This window comes from Adelges cooleyi, unplaced genomic scaffold (genome assembly GCF_023614345.1).
Source record: "Adelges cooleyi isolate 19-005CV unplaced genomic scaffold, UGA_ACOO_1.1 ACOO_flye_CR_arks_rails_tigmint_CR_PRNA_394, whole genome shotgun sequence".
NCBI lineage: Eukaryota > Metazoa > Arthropoda > Insecta > Hemiptera > Adelgidae > Adelges > Adelges cooleyi.
The window spans coordinates 260,207-285,212 of NW_026096072.1; the positions used below are offsets into that span (position 1 = coordinate 260,207).

The window sequence follows — 25,006 nt, forward strand, 5'->3', positions numbered from 1 at the left end:
AGGGTAGTAACTTGTAAAAAAATGTTTAAATATGTGTGTTAAATTTATTTTTTATTAAGATTACAAAAAAAAATAATGGGACAATCATATTTTTACAGTATCCAAATTTTAGGTGGCTATATGTGAAATTCTCAACCTGTATTGAAAATATTTTCACATACTGTGTTTTTTTTTTAATATCTAAACGAGCAATTAACAAGTCATAAAGTTAAGATACAATTTACCGTTTTTATTAGTTGAAAAAATGTAATCCTAGTTGTACAACTCGGTGCTTAAATTAAAATACGAATACTAAAATATTATAGATTAAAATATATATAAATAAATATTTAAGTAGTATTCATATAGCAGTTAATAACTGTATACTACTTGTATGTAATTGAAACGTCAAGTTAACACCAAAATTATGTATGATATTCTTTAGATAGTAAGTGGACAAATAAGTAGTATAACTTTTATTTTCCCTAGAAGAAGCTTGATCGTTGGGAGTAATTATTAATATTAATGTAGAATATACATTCTGGAAACACATAAAATCTTTTTTATAAGCCAAAAAAAAAAATGTATACAAATATTACTCAGTTTTGATCTTTAACTTGAATAAAAATTGTTTGCATATAACAGTTAAACATTTATAGAGAATAAAGCCAATGACCGAACACGTGACGATTATCAGAGATAGTATGTCTAGAAGGTAGTATTCGTACCACGTGAGATCAAATGCTTTTGTCTTTAGATGTGATGCACCATTATGTCGTACAATGTATTCCGTCCAGTAAGCGGCTGATTTAGCAGGTGTCATTGGGCGATCCTTGAAACGCTTGGAAGCTAGTTTGGCGTTAGACGAGTACCTAATTTTAAGTAACATAGAACAAGTTAAAAAAATAAATAATAATTTTTAATATGTCTAAAAACAAATTTCTCATTCGAAACACTTGAAGGTTATTTTTCACTTATTAATAAACCTATACTCATAATATTAAGAGTACAATGTTAATTATTAAAATATTTACAATTATTAAACTAGGATAGTTTAATCCATAGTTAATATTTTATTTGTGTTTAAATCTTGAAACATTTACTATGTTGATGTTACTTTTTTAAATTATTGTTTTTCATGCTTTCACAGCTATTAGTTAGCCCGAATATAATATATATTTTTCAACCATATAAGTCCATCTTTTAGGTGTTAAAACTTATAAACTTAAAATATTTAAATAGTCACGTATATATTTTATTAACTTGCTGAAAATGTTGACTGGATAAAATCAGATTTGCATAATTTACTTTTAATGGTTTTTAATTGAGCGAAAAATTACCTATAAAAATATAACAAAGAATAATAAAAGGAATAAAAGTATACTATTAAAAAAAATTACTAAGTTTAATAATATACTTAAATAAATAAAAAATCCAGGAATAAAAGTAATAAAATTACGAGATGTATTCATATTTCAGTTTAATCTTTATGTTTTATCAAAGAAAATTACCTAAATGTTCTTACTTTATTATGCCTACCTTATTATAAAATCCTATAAACTGTTTCGACTTATTTATTAGTTTCTGCCTGTATTCCCTTAACATGTGCTTTTTTAGGAATTTAAAACTATAACTATGTGTATCGTTTTATACTTCATTCTCATTGTCAGTAAAAATTGACTTGAACTGTACATTTTTATAGTGCATCATATTATGCGTCATGTGCATTTTATTTTTGACTGTAGGTCTTACTTTTTATCGTTGATTAATTTATTAATCGATTCGAATATCTGTGTTTCGGTGACGGTCATCACGTCGAGTAAAATGGCCATTCCGGCGTCGACCAGATTGGCAATGTTTCTCGGTTGATCGTAGACAAGTGGAAACCCTAACATCGGAACTCCGGCATCGACTGCTTCAAACACGCCAGATATTCCACCGTGACCGATAAACAGCTTGATATTCGGGTGCACTAGGAAAAAATCAGTTTATTCCTTTACAGGTTTGAAATAGATATAAATAATTACTTAACGTCTCCTCACTGATTCTTACAGAGAATATCGCGTTGAGGGAACCACTTTTTCGTCATCACGTTGTCCGGTTTGTCTTCCATTTCGCTCTCATATTTCCACAGTATCCTCTGGGGGAGGCGCGCAAGAGCTAGTTTAAATGCGGTTTTAATGTGGTCTGGAAATGATGACATTTTTATTGTCGATCCAAACGTGAAGTAAATAACTCCATTTGGTGAATTTTCAATGAACTCTCGTATGTCCTGAAGGAGATATTTTAATCGATCAATTTTGTGAGAGTATTAAAGCTATTACTACTATAGTAGTATCGACTTGTAAAGTATAACGCAAAAGTGAAGGCGTATAATTGTAAAACAGGCGTTGTCCACATGCTCGGCTCAAGGGGAAGAGGGAGGGTGACAGGTGTTAAGTCAAATGAATAAAATGTGTAACATTGTATATGTGGAAAAAACATTATAATAAAGGAATTTATATTTAAATTTGTATGGTTAAAGGTTTTATGTATGTGGCTGATATGTAGATACAAAATATATAATTAGGGTATTCAACCGAAACTGTCTTATTTTTAATATAGATTGACAGTAAAAATACACAAGTACTGTTCGTTTGGGAATCATAAAGTGAAATTTACAATTTTCGGTGATTAAATAAATGTAATTTAACTTATCGTTGTAGTGCTTGAATTGAATGAGAAATAGTAAGCATTTTTTACAAACAATTAAGGGTAAAAATAGTGATTTATAGTATTTATTTTTATTAGATTTCAAACTTTCTAATTTTAGATCAAAAGTAATTAAATAATTAGTGAAAAATGTTTATACAGATTTAGTAAAATGTAATTTTTTTTTTAACGGTTGTCGTGGCCTTAAAACTAGGGATTTTAGATTTGTGTCCTTTCTCACAACGTCCGATTTGTATATTTTTTTGTAGATAAATATAATTTATAAGTACCTTTATGTATTTTTAATGATTATTTATGACTTACATCCGGTATTGTATTTGGTTCGGGAAGGTGAATGCCGCCGATTTCTATGAAATTGGGTGGCATGGGTCTGGCCGGTTCGACGATGAAATGGCTGTTTGCAAACACCAAGGACGGCTTAACCGGTTCTATATAGTCGTACGGTCTAGGGTTGGACTTCATGGCTCTTGTTTCAAAATACCACAACATAATTCTGCTGTATTTGTAGGTGAGAAAGTTGAGCAACCGTTGATGGAATGTCTTTGGGTAGCCGAATGACAACATGAAATTTGACACACACGCAGGGTTTGGATCTTCACCCAGAAACGACGCCTCCAAGTAAGTCGGCATTGGTGATGGAAAGAGGTAAATTAAAGGTAGGCGGAGACGACGAACCAATTGTGACATGCAATCTGAAACTAATGTTTCGGCGACGATGACATCAAAGTGTTCAGTGTTGCCCGCAGTCATGATGGCTTCTATTTTAGAATTTGAAAACATAATATCACATGCTCTTCTGTTACTGTGTATAACGTGTCTGAGTAGGTTATTGGGAGGTTTTAGCTGCTCTTTAAATTCAACTAAATCCATGTCTAAACGCTTTGGTCCCTTAAAAACATGTTCTGTATAGTTTTCTCGTTGGCCTTCTGGAAACCAAGTGAAAACCGTAACGTTATGTCCGGCGTCGGTCAGCGAATGCAAAAATCCGTTCATGAAATTCCAATGACTTTTTGCCGCCATCGTGTGCACGGCTAAGACCCGTAAACCAGCCTGGGTCGGATTCAAATACAACAAAGCGAACTCCAAAAACACCGTGACAACCGAAAATAAAAACATGATTATAAGGCTAATTATTATTGTGTAGTCCTTTTATTAATGACGGATCGAAATTCATCAATATCACACGCGTCACTAGTATTTTGTAATGTGGAAGGCAGTCGGCACATTGTTTTAATCGACTGATTGTCTATTACTGATTACATTTTATAACAACAATACCTATATAGAAATTGTTTGACTAATTATTTACCTATTACTGCTTACGATAACATGTTCATTGTTTGAGGGGTACGGCGATATAATCCCAATAGACTTTATAGATAGTAAAAATAAAATCGACGAACTCTCTCTAAAAAATATATTTGAATATTATTTTGTTGTTTATACATGTATAGTTTTTTTTACAAACGTGTCGTTGTTTACGGTAAAACTTAACTATACAAACAATTAATGTGAAAAATGATTTATGATTCGGTGCGGAGCTGATAAAGTGATGTTTTTTCAATGATGTGTTTTTTTTTTTTTTTTGTGTCTGTACCTACGATATCTTCTAAGCCACTGAACCGATTTTTCGTGTCGCAACTCTATGTAGAGCAATCCATCTGATGTAAGACACTCATTTTCTCGGAAAATATAATTATTTTGAAAATTATTTGTTTCTTATACTTCTAGCAGGGGGAGCAGGCAGGTATTATGTATAGGGCGTCACGCATAAAAGGCACATACAAGTTAGAAAATCCAAATTGATAAAAAATAAATAAATATTTATATTTTCAGATATATAATCATATTTTATAGGGTCTAATGATGGATTATTCACCATGGTCTCAAAACTATTTGACTTTGACATAAGTCTGTTTATTAGTTTTCGTCGTACATTGTAGAGCAATACAAAATTTAGTCACAATTAGGTAATTTATTAACACAATATTGACAATACTTTAATGTATTAACAAAACGACACAGGTCGTTTCCGGTTTCTGAATATACAATGCAGGTCACGTTGCCGGTTGCAAGCACTTTTTTTGGGCACGATAATAAAATGAAATTTTTATTAGCTGGTCACACAAGGATAGAGTGTGATAGTGATCACGCTTTAATTGAAAAAATATAAAAAATGTCGAACATTTCGATTTATCATTCACATGATTGGCTACAGTTAGTTCGTCAGACAGGTAAAAAAAAAAAACCATTTAAAGTTATTCAAATGTGTCAACATGATTTCTTCGATTATTCTGCATTATTCAACACTACATTGAAGGTTGAAAATGTAAAAAAACAACTATGGGGAAACATTGAAATAGTAAAAGACAAAATGGCTTCAATACACAAAAACAGATCTTGGTCTTTTACAATACAAGGATACCCTAGATATTTTAAAACCATTTCAATCTATTCGACTATTAGGACGAGGACAAGCTCGTGCTTCATTTATTCCTCGTCAAATTTACATAAAATCACTACCAATAACTGAAGCAAAAAAAAGGACTTATTGCTATTACTTCAGTTTTTTCCTGTGATTTTTCATGATTATTATAACAACTTATCGACTGATAAAACCCAAAGAGATGAAATAGATTTCGCTAATGAAGAAATCGAAGAAGACTGAATGAAGCTATTATTTAATGTTTTTTTTATATTTTGTTATAGTAAAGGAACTATATTTTGAAAAAATTGTGTTATTTTAATGTAATATTTAATATTTAAGATTGAATATTTATTTTAATTTGTTTTTTTATTATTAAGAGTTAAGAAGAAAGTTTAATTTGTATTTAATGAATTTTTTGGTAATAGTAAAGAAACAGCTATATGTATTATGTTGTGTTATTGAATTTCGAAAAAAATTGTGTTATTTTAAAGTTATGTGATATGTGATATGTAATTTGGGATATTAGTTATGTCAATCAAATTTATGTGCAAAAAGGGATAACTCAGAAAACATTTTGTTTTTGTTGTTTATTATAATTTGTTAACAAAACTAATTTGAAAATTTTCTTCAAATACAGAAATATAGTATGAAAATAAGTTAAATAATAAGTATGTTTTTTTCCCATACCAAATAGACTAAAACATTTTTCTAAGTAAATTTTCAAAGTTTCAAATTTATTTTTCCAAAAGTTGCAATTTTACACTTATCCCCCTTTTGCCCGAACACCACAGATATGATATCATTATCATACCGTCAATGGGTAGGTAGGTTAGAAAAGAATTTCGTCGAAAATGTTTGCTACTGATAAGATATGTGAACAATTGGCGAGTATAAACTGTCACGGTTTCCGACCGTAGGTAAAAATCCGGTTTTTCAAATATTTAAATCCAATATGAATATGGACCAAAAGTTCAAATCTTTTCAACTTAATAAGCAAGGAACCGTTTGATGAAAATTTGGAAATTCAAACGCTAATATATTTTTTTTGAACTTTGTCTACAGATTTATGAAATTAAAAACATACTTTCCCATATCAAAAAAACCAAATGCGATACTTGTTTTACATATAAGGGTTGAAGATAAAATAATAATTATTATTATAATAATAATTTTAATATTAGGAAAAATAAATTCTCTAAATATTTATATTTTCCGAGAAAATGAGTGTCTTACGTCATAGTTTGATCGATTTTTAGCAAACAAATGTAGTATATTTGTTTAATATTTCACATTTTTTTTTCCTTCAGTTTTTTACATGAAACGACAAGTATACCTCACAATTATTCGTTTTGTCGCTCAGTTGAAGTTCAGTTCATAGTTGTTAGATACAATGGTCTTCAAATTCACTATTTTGATACTGTCTTGTGTCATGGTTGATAATTGTCTATCGGATCTATCCGATAAAGAAGTAATATTTTATATATTATATTTAGACTAATATTTTGCAACTAAAAGTATTTTATCAGTGTTTTGCTCGATTGTTTATTACAAACCGGTCAAAGTTCAGTGTATTACTTAACAGTAATTTGTTTCTATGAAGTTATAATTTTTTTAGCCCAAAAGTTTAAAAAAAAATATATATATTCATTTTATTTGTGTGTATTACACAAAACCGTCATAACATAATATTATTATTATCTGCTGTTACAGTTTGAACATTTTAAATAAGTTCGAAAACCATAACAATATTTTTTTAATTATGTTTTTTTTTCGTCATCAGGCAACTAAGACTTTGAAAAAAAGTTTGTCTTAAAGTTTATTTTTAATGTGTAAAATAACTGACCGGTTTTTTTTTAAGTAATTCTATATTGTACTCTAGTCCATGCAAAATTAAACTTTATAATTAGTTTTTATGGAATAAACTAGACAACTATGGTATTAGTTTTGAAATAAAATTTAATCAGTGTATTCAACTTTTCAGGTTATAGAAAACGCTTTTAATTTAGCTTATGACTATTTCGATTTGAAACAACTCGCTGGCGGTTTTGTAACACACAAAAAATATCTCAAACAGTTCGATTTTTTTATTTTTATGGGCAAACACGACGATTTGCAATGTATAAAAAATTATTGGGTAGCGAGACCGGATCTACCAAAAAGCAAAAGTAACCACAATATACTTGATGTATCATTAAACATTAGTTTTTAAATAAATATGTTAAGTAGACCGTCATGTATTATTATGTATCATCATTTGAATAGATTTCACTGCTGTTCATCCGCTTTCTATATCGACAAAACGGAAATACATGAATCATTTTTTATTTATAACGTTTTTATGAACTCACAATCTTGTTTGTCGTTCCGGGTAGAATCTTGGAACTCAAATTTCGAGCACTTCCCGATTAGCTATCCTGCTGAAACTTTCAGGGTAGCTCACAATTCGATGACAATGCATTATTAATCCACAAGAGGTTGAAAATTCCACCTCTAACTTTCTTCGCATTACTTTAAATGTCAAGCAAGTAGGTAGTTAACAAAAAAATTGAAGCAACCTACATAAAACAAACTTTGAAGAGAATAGCAATTAAGTCTTTTCAATTTGTAATGAAATTTAAGGCAAGTGGCTCGGAAATCCATTAAATTTCATTTCCGATAAAAATACATACTATCACTTTCTGATCCGTTCGGTTAGAGAGACTGCATTATGAGAGACAACTTAATGCATTAGCATGAAAGCTTAGGTTTTAATATCTAAGTAGAAAGATGCGCCCCACGTTTTTCTAGTTCACCTGTCCTATTTGGTTATCAAGACCCCCGGAAGGTTATTTTATACTTTTTAAGACGCATAAAAACGTTATTTTTAGATTAATCTTTTAATCTACTTTATTTATTTTGTTTTTTAGTTCAGATAGATTTGAAGGAGTTTACGGAAGTTGTGTATTGTATTTGCAAAGCACGACATTTTGTAGTAAAAAAGTTCGTTGATGAAATGGTAGCAGCAGCTGAGGTAATCTAGCTATATGTAGATCATATTTGTTTTTTTTTTTAATTAATATTGCAATATATTCTTGTATACTTGTGACATGTCCGTCCCCACTTTGCTGGCCTGATAAATTCAATTTCAATCTGTGACATCTTCATCTTCACTCTGCCACGACCCCACTGTTTTCCAACCCCACTATTCCCCGACCCCGCCATACTGGGTTTTTTTAAGATAATTTTAAATATCTTCACTTACACGCACAAGTATTACAATTATATAATATAATATACGTAGTATTATTTAGGGTTTAAAAACGTTACCGACCCAAAATTTACACTAATTTTTATAACTACCATAATGAGGATATGTTATTTAATGTGTACTCCATAATATTGTACTCTAGTGTATAAAGATTACAATTGTATAAATACATTTTTATGGAATACAATTTAATTGGTGAAATAAACTTTTCAGGTTGTAAAAGAGGCTTTTGTATTCGTTTATCAATACTACAACGTTGAAACAAGACATGCTACTCAGTCCGATATTTTAAATTTTTTGGGTAATGATGACAAAACTGTACATTGTGTAAATGAATATTGGACAGTGAATTTAGTTTCGCAAAAAAAACAAGGTAACTATTGGATATACTTAATGTATCGTTTAACATTTATTTATTTAAAAGCTAACGCCCCACAGAGGGCAGTGAGTACAGTGAAACTTAACTAAAATTAAATTAATACAATATAATACATAAGATAAGCTAAAATACAAAAATAATGTTTTTTTTTTTTTTTTAAAGATACATTTTGGATGGACAATTTTAATTTAAAACAATTATCATAGAAAAAATCAAAATTATTTAATTTATTATAAACATTTAACATTCTATTTAATGAACTATTAATAGCATAGCTTTTAGTTTGATTTTCAACATAAAAAATGTTATGGTGCCGTGTATTAACGTAAGGCACAACTAAATTAATTTTATTAAGTAATTCCGGGCTATCGACAAAACCATTTAAGATTTGAAAAATGTAATACGCATCATTATATAAACGTCTAGATTTCAAAGAATCTAAGTTACATTGGTGTTCAACATTAACTATAGGTTGACCTGACATGTTGATTTTAAAAGCAGCAAAACGAAGACATTTTCTTTGAATTTTTTCTATTTTTTCTATTAGGCCTACTTGGTTAGGGTTCCAAAGTATCGACGCAAATTCTAAACCAGAGCGAACAAGGGCAGAATAGAGTACTGTTAAACATTTCAGATCCTTAAACTCGCTACAATTACGCTGAATAAAACCTAAGTTTCTATAGGCTTTTGCACAAATTGTAGAAATGTGTGATTTAAAACTTAAATCAGATGACAATGATACACCCAGATCTTTTATGTTACTAGCTATCTCTAATTTACTATTATTTATTATATAATTATTTATTATTGGATAACGGCGACGATGAAACGATATCTGTTTGCACTTACTTGAATTGATTTCTAGACCGTTATTGTTACACCAATCAACAAACCTATTTAAATCTTGTTGCAATTTAATACAATCATTTTGGGATTTTATCACCATAAATAATTTTAGATCGTCAGCAAACATTAGAAACTTAATAATGTATTGGATACTTTGACTAACTGAGTTCTATTTGTTAGATAAGAAGTTACCCATTTTACTAGATTAGTACTTTAGGCTGAATTTTTAAGTTTATATATCAATACGCCATGGTCAACTGTGTCAAATGCTTTTTTGATGTCAGTATAAATAGTATCGATTTGTAAATTTGAGGCAACATTTTCTGTTAGATATTGATAAAATGAGACAAGGTTTGTTTCAATAGATCTTTTATTACGAAATCCATGTTGTTCGCTTACTAAGCTATGACCAACTAATTTTGAAATTTTGGGTTCTATTAGTTTTTCTAATAATTTTGGTAATGTACTCAGCTTAGAGATGGGTCTATAGTTAATAACTGAAGAACGATCTCCAGACTTCCAAATAGGAGAAATAATGCTAACTTTCCACATTTTAGGAAAAACGCCTGATCGTAAAGACCAATTAAATAGTTTGAAAATAGGGTACGTTAAAGCATAACGACAATTTTTGAAAAATACAGCTGGAATAGAGTCAGGACCTGGTAATGGATCATTACCTAGATTTTCTGGGTTACTAAAGATTTCAGCTATTGAAAATGTGCACTCGGATATATGATTGATTACAACTGCAGAATTGTCATTTTATTTGTGTACGCGGTAGGGCATAAACAGATGAAAAATAACTTTTAAATAACTCAGCAATTGATTCTGGATCTGCAGCCTGTTTATTATTTAAATTCATTATTGCGGGTATTTCAATTTTATTTTTCTTATTTTTAATGAACTTCCAAAAATAACGTGGATTGGTTTTAAGGTGATTTTGTGTATGGATTATGTAGTTATTGTCGCAGTTTTTAGTGATTTTTTTTACATTGAGCTCTTAATTTAGAAAAAGTTAAGTAATCAGTAGGGCATTTGGTTATTTTGAATTGACGATGGGCTTTGTTTTTTACAAATATTAATTTCCGCAATTCACTACTGAACCAATCGGGAAATTTATTAGTACTAATGTGATATTTTGGAACATATTTATGTATTATATTATTTAGGATTAAATAAAAATCATTTTTCGCAGTATCAATACATTTATCTAGAAATAAATTGTTCCAATCTATTAAGTTTAGAGCTTTCGTAATTTCATTATAATCAGCTTTCATGTAATTAAAGCGTTCGATTAGTAAAGATTTACTTACTATTCCATTTTTATTTACAAAACTACTTAAATATAAAATAGGATGATATTCGTCCATTGGTACTAGATGGATGTCACCTATTTCGACAATTAAAGTGTTATCATTCGTAAATATTAAATCTAGCTGAGAACCATATTTGTTACAAAAACTGTTTAGTTGATAAAATCCAAAGAAAGAAAATTGATTTACTATTAATTCCGATTGATCTGTATGATTCCCTACATAATTTAGTCCATTATTGTCACTGGCGATGCGTACATTTGGTAAGTTATAGTCACCTACTGAGATAAAACGAGTATTATCACTGACCTTAGATATGACGTATTCAATAGCGCGAATATTGTTTTCATAACAGCTGGTCGGGCTGGCCGGCGGAATACAGCAGTTACCAATAACAATTTGGTCATTATTAGGGAATTTTACTAGAACGAATAAATGTTCAACTGAGTTCATTGGAACCGGCATTAGTGAAGTATAATATTTGTTATGGACACAGATAGCAACCTCTCCACCTCTACTTAATGAGCTAGTATTACAGTTTCTATCAGCGCGATACACATTGTAGTTATGAAAACCCAGTTCATTGTCGTTAATATCACTATGTAACCAAGTTTCAACGAGTGCTAGATAATCAAAGTTAATTTCATGGAGATATTACACCGCAGTAAATTCAATTTAGTTCTTAAACCTCTTACATTTTGGAAATAACCCGTGAATTTATTCATCACACTAATGCTGCTAAAATTATAAGACTTATTACTTTCCAATATTGTTAAAACTATTATTATAATTAAGATTATTTACATTATTTATATTTCTGTGGGTCCAAGTTAGTTTTTTTGAAACAGTGATGGTTCTCCTTTGGTGTACTTGATTATCCATGAGTTATCTCCATTTGAACGCTTTATCCTCAGTTCCTCACGTATGTTTTTCATGACGCTTCTTTGAATACTGGTAGAATCCACATGAATAAATACATTTTTCCATTTTTCATTTAACCGAATATTTTTTTTCATTTTCAAGACTTCTATGACATTTTCTTTTCTATTTAATTCAACTAGTATAGGGCGTGGCTTATCAGTAAATTTACCCAATCTTCTATTTATTACTGAGTAATTATCTACCTTCATCGCATGGAATATTTCATTTATTATGCAGTTTGTTGTAGATTGATCTTCATTTGGATTCTCCGGAACATTAAAGAGAATGACATTTTTTTCTTTCGATAATCTTTCTTGAGCTTCGTGCATAACGTTTAAAACCATATCATGTGGTGCTATTTGTTTGCTTTCGAGAAGTATAACTTTATCATTAAGTACTTGTATATTAGACTCTAATTTTTTGTTAACCTCTTTAATTCTAGTAAGTTCAGAAGTAAGATTATTAATAGTAGATTTAAAGTTGGCTAAGCCAGTTTCTAAACTTACTAGTTTCCTGTTGAGGTCTTTAAATGCCGTATCATTTGATGACTTATTTGCATTAATTAAATCCCATAAGTCTTCCAAAGTAACTTCCTTATTTGATGTTGATTTTTTAATTGCTGTATCCAATTTGCTTTTTTGGCTTATTTTAAATGATTGAATAATTAAAAACTAACGTATTAATTGAATTACTTGATTAACATTAATTTGTAAATAAATATTTAAAATAAACCGTCATGTAAATTGAATGTTATAACTCAAAGAACCGGTAATATTTAAATTGTTTATCAAAGATCTACCCAATATCGAGGGAAAGCGCTATTTCGATTTTTGAACCAACTAAAAATATATTAACGGTGGTACAAAAACAAAACTTGTTAAAAAAAACACTTTGTTTCGTTTGAAATAAAGTGTTAGAGCATAAAGATCAACGTTGAAGTACTTGAAGAGTTGTTATTTTCAGTTAAAAACCATATATTCTTCTTCTTTACACACTTTCCTACACCTTCGTAGAGCTCGATTTTCTACATCTCGTTCAATTACCCACAGCCATCATCATCATATCATTTTCCATTCCGTTTATCCATATTTTCTTCGGTCTTCCTCTTTCTCTCCTTCCCTCTGCGTTAATTTTCATAACACCGCCTCTGTCGCATCTCTCCTCATAGCATGGCCGAACCATCTCAACTTATTCTCTCTCTCGTTTTTTCCACAATTTATGCAACTGTTAGACTGCCCCTCGTGTAGTAATTTCTTATTCTATCGTCCCTAGTCACTCCACTCATCCGTCTTAGCATTCTCAACTTCGCTACGCTCGTTCTCTGTTCAGTTTTCTTGTCTACTGTCCAACATTTCGTCCCACATAACATTGCTGGCCTCACTGACCCTGTCCTATGTTATTAAACATTCAATTTAATAGGCATCCTCCTGTCACACAAAACACCCGCAGCCCCCTCCACTTTACTCATCCACAATTTATCCTATTTTTCACGTCCTCCCCTCGTACCAACCGTTTTTTTTTTGGATCAAATTTAGTTTGGTTTAAACACGTGTTTTAGATTTTGTACATTGGGGGTTCCTAAAAAATAATTTTTGTTCCGTAGTTACCTATTTTAAAAGATTTCATTGCGGCTTTGTATATCCTGAAAAAAAAAAAAATACATGAATAATTTTTAAATAAAAAAATACATTTTTCCTTTTTTAGATATGATATATTTGGAGCAATTTGCGGGCATTGTGTATCGGATTTGCGCCGAACGACAACTAGCTGTAAACAAATTCCTTGAAGACAGGATAGCAGCAGCTAAGGTAATCTAGCTATAGATATAATATCGCATTAGTTTTGTTTTGTATAAATGGCATTATAAGTAGATAAGTGTTTTTTTTTTTTATGTAGATAAATCTTTATAAGACACTAGCTGAATTACCCGGCGTTGACCGGAATAATAATTGTGTTTATTCAACTCCGTTTGGGTGTAATTCACTGAGGAAGCAATGTCTTTTTTAATTGTAAATCACCCAAAATAACGTTTAAAATAAAGCGTTATCAATCATAAAAAAAACCCTTGAAAAAAAAAAATATGTATATTATCTACATTCAATTGTTTTCTTCGAGCTCTTGCAGGTCTGTTGTGTTTCTTAAAACATAACAACACTAAATCTATTTATATATATATAATAAGAAATCCTGACTGATTCATAATCAACGCACAGCCTAAACTATGATAGCTAACGACTTGAAATTTTCAGGGTATATTGTAAAGCCTCATCTCGGCTTTTTTTGGATATACATTACATTATATTGATATGTCCCCTCTTAATCAAGGGTCCCAATCCCAGTCCCAGATCAGGTTCTAATCGTGAAAATGAGTTTAATAGCGTCCCAAGAATCGTGATACATAGAGTCAGCATGTTCCTTTAATCATCGCCTACCATTCGCTCGAGTACCGCGGTTACCATGGTTACAAACCAAGTGTTTATAGTACAAAATTCGCGTTTGAGGCCACCCTTAGGGGTGGAACTTTCAAAAAGTACCATGCCAGAAGCATTCGCGGGAATGTACTCAACAATTTTCAAAAGTTTCATGGCGATCGGTTGAATGGTGTACTAATGCATAAGGGCAGACAAACAAACAGACATTCATTTTGTTTTTCGCCCTTTTCAACCCTTTAAAATAAAAATGATTCAAAATCCTTTCTCACTGCACGCCTAGACTATAATACAAACATACCCTGAAAATTTCAAGTCGCTAGCTATCATAGTTTAGGCTGTGCGGTGATTATGAATGAGTCAAGGGACTTCTTATATATACAGATTAATAATTTTGTTGAATACCTCCATTTACATGCACAAATATTACAATTACATACGTTGTATCATTTTGTGATTGAAAACGTTACCAAGCCAACATTTTACACTATCATGCTATAGCTCCCATGCCTAAAATTTGTTGTTATATATTGTACTCTAGTAGTGTATATAAAATTAAATTTTATAACTAGATTTTTATGGAATAAAATTGGTGATAAAACATTTCAGCTTATAAGAGACGCTTACCGTCTCGCTTATGCCCGTTATGACACTAGGGATGGTGATGATCGTCTTAGTCGGTCCGATCTTTTAGATTTTGTGGGTAAAGACGACGGTAATTCAACATGTGTAAATGACAATTGGCCAGCGGAATCAGCTCCACAAGAAACAGGTAACTGTTAAATATACTTTGTGTATCATTCAAAATAAATTTTTAAAATAAATATTTATTATAAGCTAAGCAGCTAAATTATTTGTATTATTCGAACAATAATTAATATGCAATTAAAACAATATTATGCATTTTTATACTAAACATTAAAAGACAACGTACGATTGGTTTGGCGTTGGTCAGTGTATTTTATTTAACCAGTTTTGTTGCTTATGACAAATCAATTTTTCACTTTGTTTTTTAGATTCGACAGAATTTAAGAAGTTCACGAACGTTGTGTATTGTGTTTGCTCAATACAAAAAGTTGATCTAGTGGACTTCCTTCGCGGCCGAATGGAAATATTAGATTAAAAAACCACTAAACAATCTGTGTAAGCAATATGATATCCGTTTTGTTTCATTTATTGTTATATCATTAAATAAGTATATATATTTTAAAGTATCTTCACTTACACGCACAAAAATTATATTTGCACATTTATATACATTATAATTATTATTATCATCACAATTATTGTATTATTATAATTATAATTATAATTATAAAATAAATAAATTTGGGTTGAATAAAAAAAACAACGTTTTTTTTAAATGGATTTGATTATGATAAATTGTAACAAGCGACTCCAAGTTCAATTTTTAAAATCGGAAATTTACAAGATGTTTGTACTTTTTGGTCAAGCTCTCTGTATCTTAGAGTTGTCGCATTTCTTAAGGTAGAGTTTTTTTTTATTGTGCTGCTTTGTAATTAACTCATTAATGGATTTTGTAGGCACCCAAATCCTTAAATGCAATAAGCGAAACAAATGTTAGCACTATTTAATACCTAACGGCGCCTAAGTTAGGCGGTTAGGTTAGGTAAGACCGGTCAAAATTTTTGCCTTCCCTTTCGAAAACTGAAATGACATCACTGGTCTGCCTACGCCTATACGGCAATGGTGACAAAAACACTGTACTGAAAGTCAAATGGAAGTTTATCCATGAACACTAGCTAAAAGACGACAGTAAGCGACATCAAACGACTAAGTACAGTGATTTCTTCGGTCGCGGTATGAGGAAGGTCGAGAAATTGGCAAAGAAATTTGTCAATTTCAATTGAATTCCTTTAAACACAAATGGTATTGGCGATGGCAGTACCCGACAGTAAATACCACATGTTAACGTTTCTGTAAAAAAATCTAGAACACAAGCATCGAAATCTAGGTCAGTATAATATTCCTTCATAAATCTAATCCATGTAGGCATGTAGCCTGTAGACAAAACTCGTACAGCAATGATATTTGGAAAAGTAGAAACAAATCGAACAGAATATAGTTCCCACGTTAAAACGACGTGTATTGGTATGGTACAAAAAAAACTAGGTCAAACAAATTTAAAACAAGTGTTAGGAAAAGGCCTCGAATAAGTATACAATGAAGAGTAAAAGTTCAAAGTAAATGGCAATGTAATTTGATCACAACATTTAGGGTATAGAGGCTCTGTGAGCTTTTGTTTTTTAATTTGATTAATTTAATGAAAGGGACGGAGTAAAAAAAAACTATGCGAAAACACATTGTATCGACTATTTGTACTATACTTCAAAGTGTACTTAAAATCACAGCGCTCAATAACTGTTTTTTAAATAGTAGAATTAGTTATGTAACTGTAACAATTTTCCACAGAAGGGTTAGATGTTTTTATTTTATAACACCCCAAAAATATTGAAATTTAGTCTTTGCCCGCTGTAAGCTTCTAGGTTGCAATTTGCGAGTGAATTGTTGATTGTTAACAGATACCTATCTGATATGTCAATAGTACTTCATCGGAAAAACATTCCATACAAATTTGGAAGTAATTCGACTATTTTTAAAAAAAAAATTAGCGTGCCATAATTTTAAGATGAAAAATATGTACACATTTTGCAGGTGTTTGCTCAAATTTGAATGGGAAGGGTTGAACTTTTTAAATGTTTTAGTCCATTAAAGTAATGAATTAAATATTTCAAATCACATTTGATATTTTCAATATTTTAGAGGAGTTATTTTGGTTTGGGGGGGGGGATAAGTCTGCTCAATCCCCCGTCCTTTGGATTACTTGTAACAAGGGAGGCCAATTTATAGGGACTACAGCCGTAAAAAATCCACCTCTGCATTTAGCTCTAAATTATTTTCCTAGATTATTACATCTCTCTTGTCCCGTATTTCCTTTTCTTTTAAAGTAGTGCAGTTTCTTTGGGTCTCAGGTAACTCTGGGATCACTAAAAAACAAGTTGATTCCATTGCTAGCTCAATTGTATCTTTCCCTGATCCGCGTGGATTTCTCATCCCCTGTTAGAACGTTCTTCAGCTATACCAAAAAAAAAAAAAAATTTTACAAGCGAAGCAAACGATCCTCCGAATTTAAATCAGGCAAATAATAGAACGTAGGCAAAACTATAAAATGTTGTTTTTGTAAAATCATAACCAACAGGTGTTTTTCATAATATTATTATGTTTGCGACGCGACATTCACTGTGAAAAATACTGTAAAAACTAATACAACGTGTAAAAAAGTAATACCTATATTATAATATCGTTGGCTTCTGTACAACAAACGGGGATTTTAGCTAAAACTAAAAACGCTAACTGCTATGTAGTTACACCGTGTGTCTTGGTTGGGGGTGGTGGGTGTATAATAACAGATGGAATCGTTCTAAATACTTCAACGGTGGTAAAAAACAAGAGTGCAAAATAGGTATTCGCTAAACACACAGTACTGCCGAGCAAGAAAATAGTTCAAACATATAAAAAACCCAAACAACCAAACGGAATACGTTTTAAAAGAAAACGGTTCTTCAGTACAAAAAAATATGCTTACACGTTTTTGGAGTGATATCGCGCCGAAAAACACAAAAAATAAAAAAACCAGTTGCCAAGTGCCAACTAAAACGAAATGTTTAATATATTTTGAACCCGAATAATATTATTATCAGCTATGAAAAATAAACCAAAACGTTTATAATTTATGTATTCAAATACTTTAGAAAAATACATAAAAAGACATAATATAATAACTTATTGTTGAATTAGATCAGGTTTCTTATGCAGGGTGATTATGTCAAGGATAAGACATTCGTTTTCTATTGAAATAATTTCAATTTTGTAATTTTGCTTTTTTCGTTGGATACATTTAAGTTTTATATTATTTCACAATATCAGACAATGCATTGACATTTTTATAATTATTTTTTTTTTTTTGTGTCCAAAGAACTATCAACTTTTGAAAATGAAGTGAGAACGTACATGTTTAGTATCTTTTTTTTCAACTAAGAATGATTGGCTAAACATTTTGACTGATGATTAGCCACTTTTGAATAATCAAAAGTTATTAAAATTACAATTTAGGACGGGGATGGTGTGCGGTTAAGTAATGCTCACAGATACAAAGAATACTGCACTCTTTGTGCAACTATTTTAAGAAAAACGAGCATTTTATCCTTAACGAACCACTCTGTATATGTTCACCGATGGCCCACAATAAGCCGTTTAAAGTAATCGTGTAAGTTTGCAAATTCTTACCAACTATAACTACAAATTTGACACAATTTAGGATCTCTAAAATAAAACGTATCATTCCCATTTATTATTAGCATCGATGCAAACCTCAAAGGTGTTGTTCTTATCATGATGTGTTTTTATTAGGGTCCACCACGATATCTTTTAAGCTGTACCGATATCTTCGTGTAAAAATTCTATAGATCAGAAATCGTATCTGAATAGTACTTTATTGAGCCGAAAATTCAAAAAGTCTTAAGGTTTAAGGTGCGAATATTAGGCCGAAAATAGATGAACTAGAATGGGACTACAAAATATAAATTTTTCTCAAAAATCTGTACTTAAACTTTTATTTTATTAAGGAAAAAAAAGGTGAAGTTACACTAACGAATGGGTTATAAAAATGATAGCTAAATAAAATCGCTCTGTTGAATTTAAAACTTATTCAATCAGACGTTTTTTAATTTAATCGTCTCGAACAATAAAACAGCGTAGACCATGCTTATTTTTCTGTTTAAAGCTACTGAATAATAAGACATATAAAATGTATTTTCTTAGTCAACAATAATATGTTGTTCTAAAATAATTTGTTGTTACCATTAACCCTTTGTTGACCAAGCATCAAAATAAAATAATTTTTTAACTTTTTTTTGCATAACTATGTTATATTTAACCCAAATAAAGATTTTAACTAATTTTTTTTTTCAGCACTCAATATTCAGTTATGTTCATGGTACATAGAAGTACCGTCGGTCAACTTAAAGTTTTTCTCCTGGTACTTAAAAGTACCCTTGGTCTTTATAAACGTCAGTTATTTTGAATTTCATTAAATAATTTAAAAGAGATGCAAGTAACTTGAAAATGCATTTATTATTTTTTCACAAAAAATAATACACATAATAATATTTATGGTAAATTATTTTAATACTTTTTATTAATCACATAACTTCCCTAGTTATAAATATGTCTCAAAAATAAGATTTATCTAAAATTTAATTGTCACTATCAGTTTGATGGTACTCTGCGAAACAATTTTTTTTATCATTACAACAAAGAAATACATTACAAGTAGTACACTTGGAAAAAGGTCTAGATTGTAATTGCTGTGTAATAGAACAAACTTCACACCGTCCACGATTTCCGACAATTTTTGGCCAATGTATTCCACGGTTGGTTAGTCTTTGGAAACAGAATAAATATGCATAACCCAATAATCTTATCGTTTTACATTTTGTTTAGAAAGCCTATAGCCGTAAATAAAAATAACAACACAATGCGCTTTAGACAATGTGGGTTACTCAAAGAATCCATCGAAAAATAGTTATTTAACAGTCAAACTACAATATTATTTTTTTTACACATAGTTATGGTGTTACTGGAAAGTACCGTCGGGCGAAAAACCAAAAATATATATTAACGAATTATTGATACACTTTCGAAGTGGTGGTTCTCCCTGGGTAACAGGCCTAACAGGTTCATTGCTCGCATTTCTAATAGATATAAATCCTAACTTATCTTAATAAGTATTATATTATAGAGATTTTCAAGCCAGTACAGTCCAACGGTATAAAACAGCAAAGTTAGAAAGTAATAAATTGAGGTGCTGTGTTTACAAATAAGCATCAAAGCGTTTATTTAAAAGTAATTTCATTCAATTTTATCACTTTTATTTATAATAATTTCTGTAGGCCTGTGAACTCTCCGTCCCCTCGTTGCTTGGATTCCGTTATGTCTATACTCTACTGTACTAGTCCTCTCGGATAAAATCACTTTTAAATTAACGCTTTGATGCTTATTTGTAAATACAGCACCTCAATTTAATACACTTGGTATTATAAAAATAAAAATAATTTTTTATAGCTAATCAATGTGAAAAAAAAAACAGTCTATTAAGAACATTACTTTATTACTTTTGTCTCTTTTTTAATATAGAAACTTTCAAATCTGTTTAATGTCTGGAACAATATAGGAAAGCAAGTAAAAGGATATCAAGCATAGGAGTTCAAAGCTATTCAGCTTCATTATATTACAGTAACTGTTAGCTATATGCTTTTAGGCTATATTTTATAGCAGGTGATTTTATACAACTTTTATGGCACAAAAACTAATAATTGTTATTTTGTCTAATTAATATGCGAAAGTAGTGTAGATTTGGTGTAGAAAAAAAGAGAAAAAAAAATATCTATTTTTGAAGTTTATTGATTTAAGACATTCAATTATTATAGCTCTGGAATAATAATTGTGATTGCTCCCTAATATGCTCTGAGCTTTAAAAATATATATATATATTATATATTACATTTTGGTAATTAACCGCTGACTTATATTATATTAAATTAATTTTTAAGCAAAGCATATTAGTTTTAAAAAAAAGTGGGTTTAATTGATCTTTTTCCATAAAAGTGGCTGAACTTTTTTTTTATTTGTTTTTTTTCCGAACCGGGGTTTAGGAATTAAAATTAGACTTAAAGTAGATGTAACCAAGGTATACTGTGTATTGTAAATATATTACAAGTAAAAATGATTTTATATATTGTATTCGAACAGAAAAATAATTTGCAGGGACAAAAAATACTGTGTAAAATTGAAAACAACAATTCGCATAAAGTTATAAAAACTAATAGTACCGACCTGTATGGAACAAAAAAAATAAGTTGTTTTTCAGTGAAATATTTTCGCATATGAAACATATGTGTTTTACTTTTTAGCGGTTTTCGTACGTCACAAAAAAGGGTTATGATGCAAATAGATATTTTGAAGTGAAAATAATATATTGGCAATCTTGATTGAACGTCTATTGGGAACAGCATGCTTACTTATTAGATATTGATGAAAATGCTCTCGAGTCAAAATTTATGGTAGCCAAAAACTGTTGTAAAAATTATAAGTTTGCTTCCAGTGAATAGGTTTTGACCCATCTTATGGGGGTTGAAGTGACCCGTTTGTTGGACATTTTAGGCCTAAGAGCCTGACATAGTTACACCTACTCAGGATGGTTAGATTTAAATTCTGAAAAAATATTTGAATAATCGGCCACTTTTCTAGGTTAATGTAGAAATCGACTAACGATACTTCGTTTAATGTTGTGTTTAAATCCTATTTTATTTGCTCAAATTTGTCTTTCTGATGTAAATGAAACAGTTATTCAACATTCGACTTCCATAATATAACATGCATTCATGCATTCAATACCTTCAAGGTAATCGTTGAGCAATTGATAATTCCTAATTTGTATAAAATGCCCGATTTAGCATATTGTATGTTATAACACAATATTTGTATAATCCACATTATTATCCAAACATTTATATTGATTTATAAATATTCCATAACAGATAGAATGTATTCTGTAAGTATTAAAATATATTTTTTTTTCTATATATTTATAAAACTAAATTCGGAATACTGACAATTGCCCTCCAATTTTATTTACTCAAGTAAAAAATGCATGGACCCAAAATATAATAATAATCAAAACCGTTTTAACGTCGGAGCCTTCAAATAATATAACTAGGTCGATGATAAAAGATGTTGTTTTTGTTTTCAAATATTTTTTTATTTAGGACATAGGTGTAACTGTTTGAACGAGCATACAAAACAACAAATCAAAACAAGTAGTCTTCTTATTTTAAATAAATAGTAAAACGTGTTTTCAATACGTTTTCCCGTTTAAGAAAATTAACACACACAATTATTTAGAAAAGTAATGATAAAGGTTTTAAATTTTGAATATAAAAATAATATAGTAACTATTATTCATGACCCTGATGTAGACATTTTTAGGTGTTCTAAGATCAACTGTAGGAATATTGATAATAATAAAATACAATACAATACAAAAATACATGTATTCATAATAATTTATAATTTTTTTATTATTATTATATAAATAATAGTATATTATAAATGTATTTACAATTTTCTCATTTCTGTGAATTCTGCCTAAAGGTGTACAACACATTTGTGTCTATATCGAGTATGTGTAACATAATAAAACTCCAAGGACTTTTATATACTAACGCGTTAAATAGTACGAAAAATCTGAGTACATCTCCCATTAAGGAGCTTTTTTATGTGTATTATTATGACTCATGTGTTTTTTCATACCGATACGAATTTAAGGTAAATAAAACGCAACAAAAAAATATTACTAACCGTGTAATGTTTACGCATTTATAACGTACAACGAAAATTCAGAGCATAAAATAAAACCTTACATAATATGGTTTCGAAACCCAAATTTGGGCCTCGAAGAGCAATCCAGTGATCACAGATAAAAATACAAATATCGATAAGAGCATTGTACCTAATAACAATTATGTGCTTGAAAATGAATGTTCAGTTTAAGGGTGGATATGATTACACTTGTTACACTTTTGTTCTAAATTATTCCCTTTTTGTAATCTCTGGTGGAACCAGTTGACATTGACTATTTCAATTAAACAATTTTTAGTCGTTAGATAAAACTTCTCTTCTAAATTGGAATCTATACAATGCAAGAGTGACTAAAGAATTAAATGCTCTCAGTTTGTTGTACTGATTACATACTTAACATACTACAATACATTAATTAAATGACAATTACACATAGGGCTTTACACATTAAACGACTTGCTTCCACGAGGAGTTGAACAAAAGTAAAAAAGAAAGCAGAGTTTAAACATTATGTTATCTTTATAAATTAGTCACAAATATAAAATAGGTTTATTTATTATATCCACAAATTACAAAGCAATAAATATTTACAATGTGCAATGTCTCTAAACTTTTTGTGACGTGCGATTCAATAATTTAATACAGCGATACCGTTTATTTAATGCACTAAATGATCGCTCTGAAGAGCAGTTTGATACGGGACAACATAGATACATTCTCAGAGCAATATTTGCATGAGGGTTTGAAGGGTCTTCAAATTCTTTATTTTTAAGTGTTAGACACATCTCTATAATTGATTCACTAACAGAAGATGGGCTATGTACAAATCTGATGGCGCTTTTAAAAAATTGCCATCCAGAGCGATCACCCCCCCCCCCCCTCTAGATACTTCACTGTCGTCTCTCTATATAAATGTATTGCTATAATAAACCATATATCGTTGTCAACAATATAATGAAATATTTTCATTGCCTATTTACTCACTCACACATAGCAACCTAGAAATTGACTACGGTCAAAGTGTAATTTTTTCCTTTTTTTTGGGGGGATTTTCCTTAATAAAAAATAAGTTTTAACACAGATTTTTTTGAGAAAATTGTACATGTTATAGTTCCATTCTAGATAATATACCTTAGGTCTAATTTACCCGACCTAAATCCCTAAGACTTTGCTTCGAAAAGTGAATAAAGAAAACAATTCTAGCTTTTCTATTGGAAACGGTTTAAATTCCACACAATTTTGGAATTAGTTTGACATGGTAGTTGTTAAATCTTAAAATTGCGCCAACCAAATTTTTCAAAACTTTCAGCCTTTTCTCCAGGAGGAGGGAGGGTTGTTGAAATTTCGGGGTTTTCCTTGTGCGATTATGTTGATGAAACTTTTCATATAGAAAATGCTAAGGTTATAAGAAATCGAAAATATTTTTGAAAAACATACACTTGTGCACACATGAGAATTTTTTAGTCATTGTTTTTGCCATCGATAAACTTTCATAAATTTTAAGCAGAAAAATACGTCGATTGAATTTCTCATTTTTTTTTTGTGCACATCTTAGTGTTACTTTTTACTTCGAAAATTCGAAGGTCAAAGAAAATCGTCTAAACTTGAAAATGTTATCGAATCGGATATACTAAACTTAAGTATATGGCTATCGACGGATATTCTCAAAGGAAAAATCCATTGCAACTTGGGTCGGGACTCGAGTTGGGCCGAGCTAGCTAATTGAAATGTGATAAATTCACTTTTTAAAAAATTAATTAAAACCTTAAACTGGTATTCGAGCACTCAAAACTTACTAGGGCCACTCCAAGGAGGACATAAAAGTATTGGAATGATTTGATAATTTTTTTTTTTTAAGATTTAACATGTTATGTGTACATAAGAGCTCTAACTCCAGACAAATTTTCAACTAAAAGATCCTAAAACCCCGAAAAACAACTTGCATCCCGCCGCAAGGGGGTGGGAAATGGGCATAACTTGAATTTAAATCTCAAGTAAATATTCCTCTCTAGAAACTTCAACTCCATTCGACCATTTTTCTCGAAATTATAGCCAGTAAAAGTTGAAACTTACAAACTAGCATGGTATTTTTTAAAGTTATATCAAAGCGTTTATTTGAAAGTGAGTTTATTCACTTTAATTTATAACAGCTCCTGTAGAGTGTAGACCTGTGACCTCTCTGTCGTCTCGTTGCTTTGATTCCATTATGCCTATATTCTACTGTACTAGGCCTCTCGGATAAAATTACTTTTTGATGCTTCTTTTTGTAATTTTAACGGCCATTTCATAAACGACACAAGTCACAAATTTGAA

The 25,006-nt window shown here is 30.2% G+C and overlaps 2 protein-coding genes across 5 annotated transcripts in view; one reads left to right on the forward strand and one right to left on the reverse strand.

Annotated features, from left to right (window-relative positions):
- Positions 1-15,430, forward strand: part of LOC126841587 (uncharacterized) — a 65,452-nt gene extending 50,022 nt beyond the window's left edge. The window contains exons 1-8 of one of the 4 annotated variants that reach the window (XM_050578171.1): positions 3,096-3,309; positions 6,427-6,587; positions 7,101-7,284; positions 8,026-8,129; positions 8,580-8,739; positions 13,530-13,633; positions 14,864-15,026; positions 15,271-15,430. In XM_050578171.1, the coding sequence (XP_050434128.1) occupies positions 6,510-6,587; positions 7,101-7,284; positions 8,026-8,129; positions 8,580-8,739; positions 13,530-13,633; positions 14,864-15,026; positions 15,271-15,377 (900 nt within the window). In that variant the 5' untranslated portion in view covers positions 3,096-3,309; positions 6,427-6,509 and the 3' untranslated portion in view covers positions 15,378-15,430. Of the gene's footprint in view, positions 1-3,095; positions 3,310-6,426; positions 6,588-7,100; positions 7,285-8,025; positions 8,130-8,579; positions 8,740-13,529; positions 13,634-14,863; positions 15,027-15,270 lie in introns of those variants that run through there. The other 3 variants (XM_050578172.1, XM_050578174.1, XM_050578173.1) reach the window with 3 other exon arrangements.
- Positions 558-3,865, reverse strand: LOC126841581 (UDP-glucosyltransferase 2-like). The gene is made up of 4 exons (XM_050578162.1): positions 2,995-3,865; positions 2,032-2,251; positions 1,732-1,951; positions 558-851 (listed from the first exon to the last, which is right to left on the reverse strand). Exons 1-4 carry the CDS (start codon positions 3,805-3,807, stop codon positions 575-577), a joined length of 1,530 nt encoding a protein of 509 aa, XP_050434119.1. The 5' UTR covers positions 3,808-3,865; the 3' UTR covers positions 558-574.
- Positions 15,431-25,006: the final 9,576 nt, after the last annotated feature.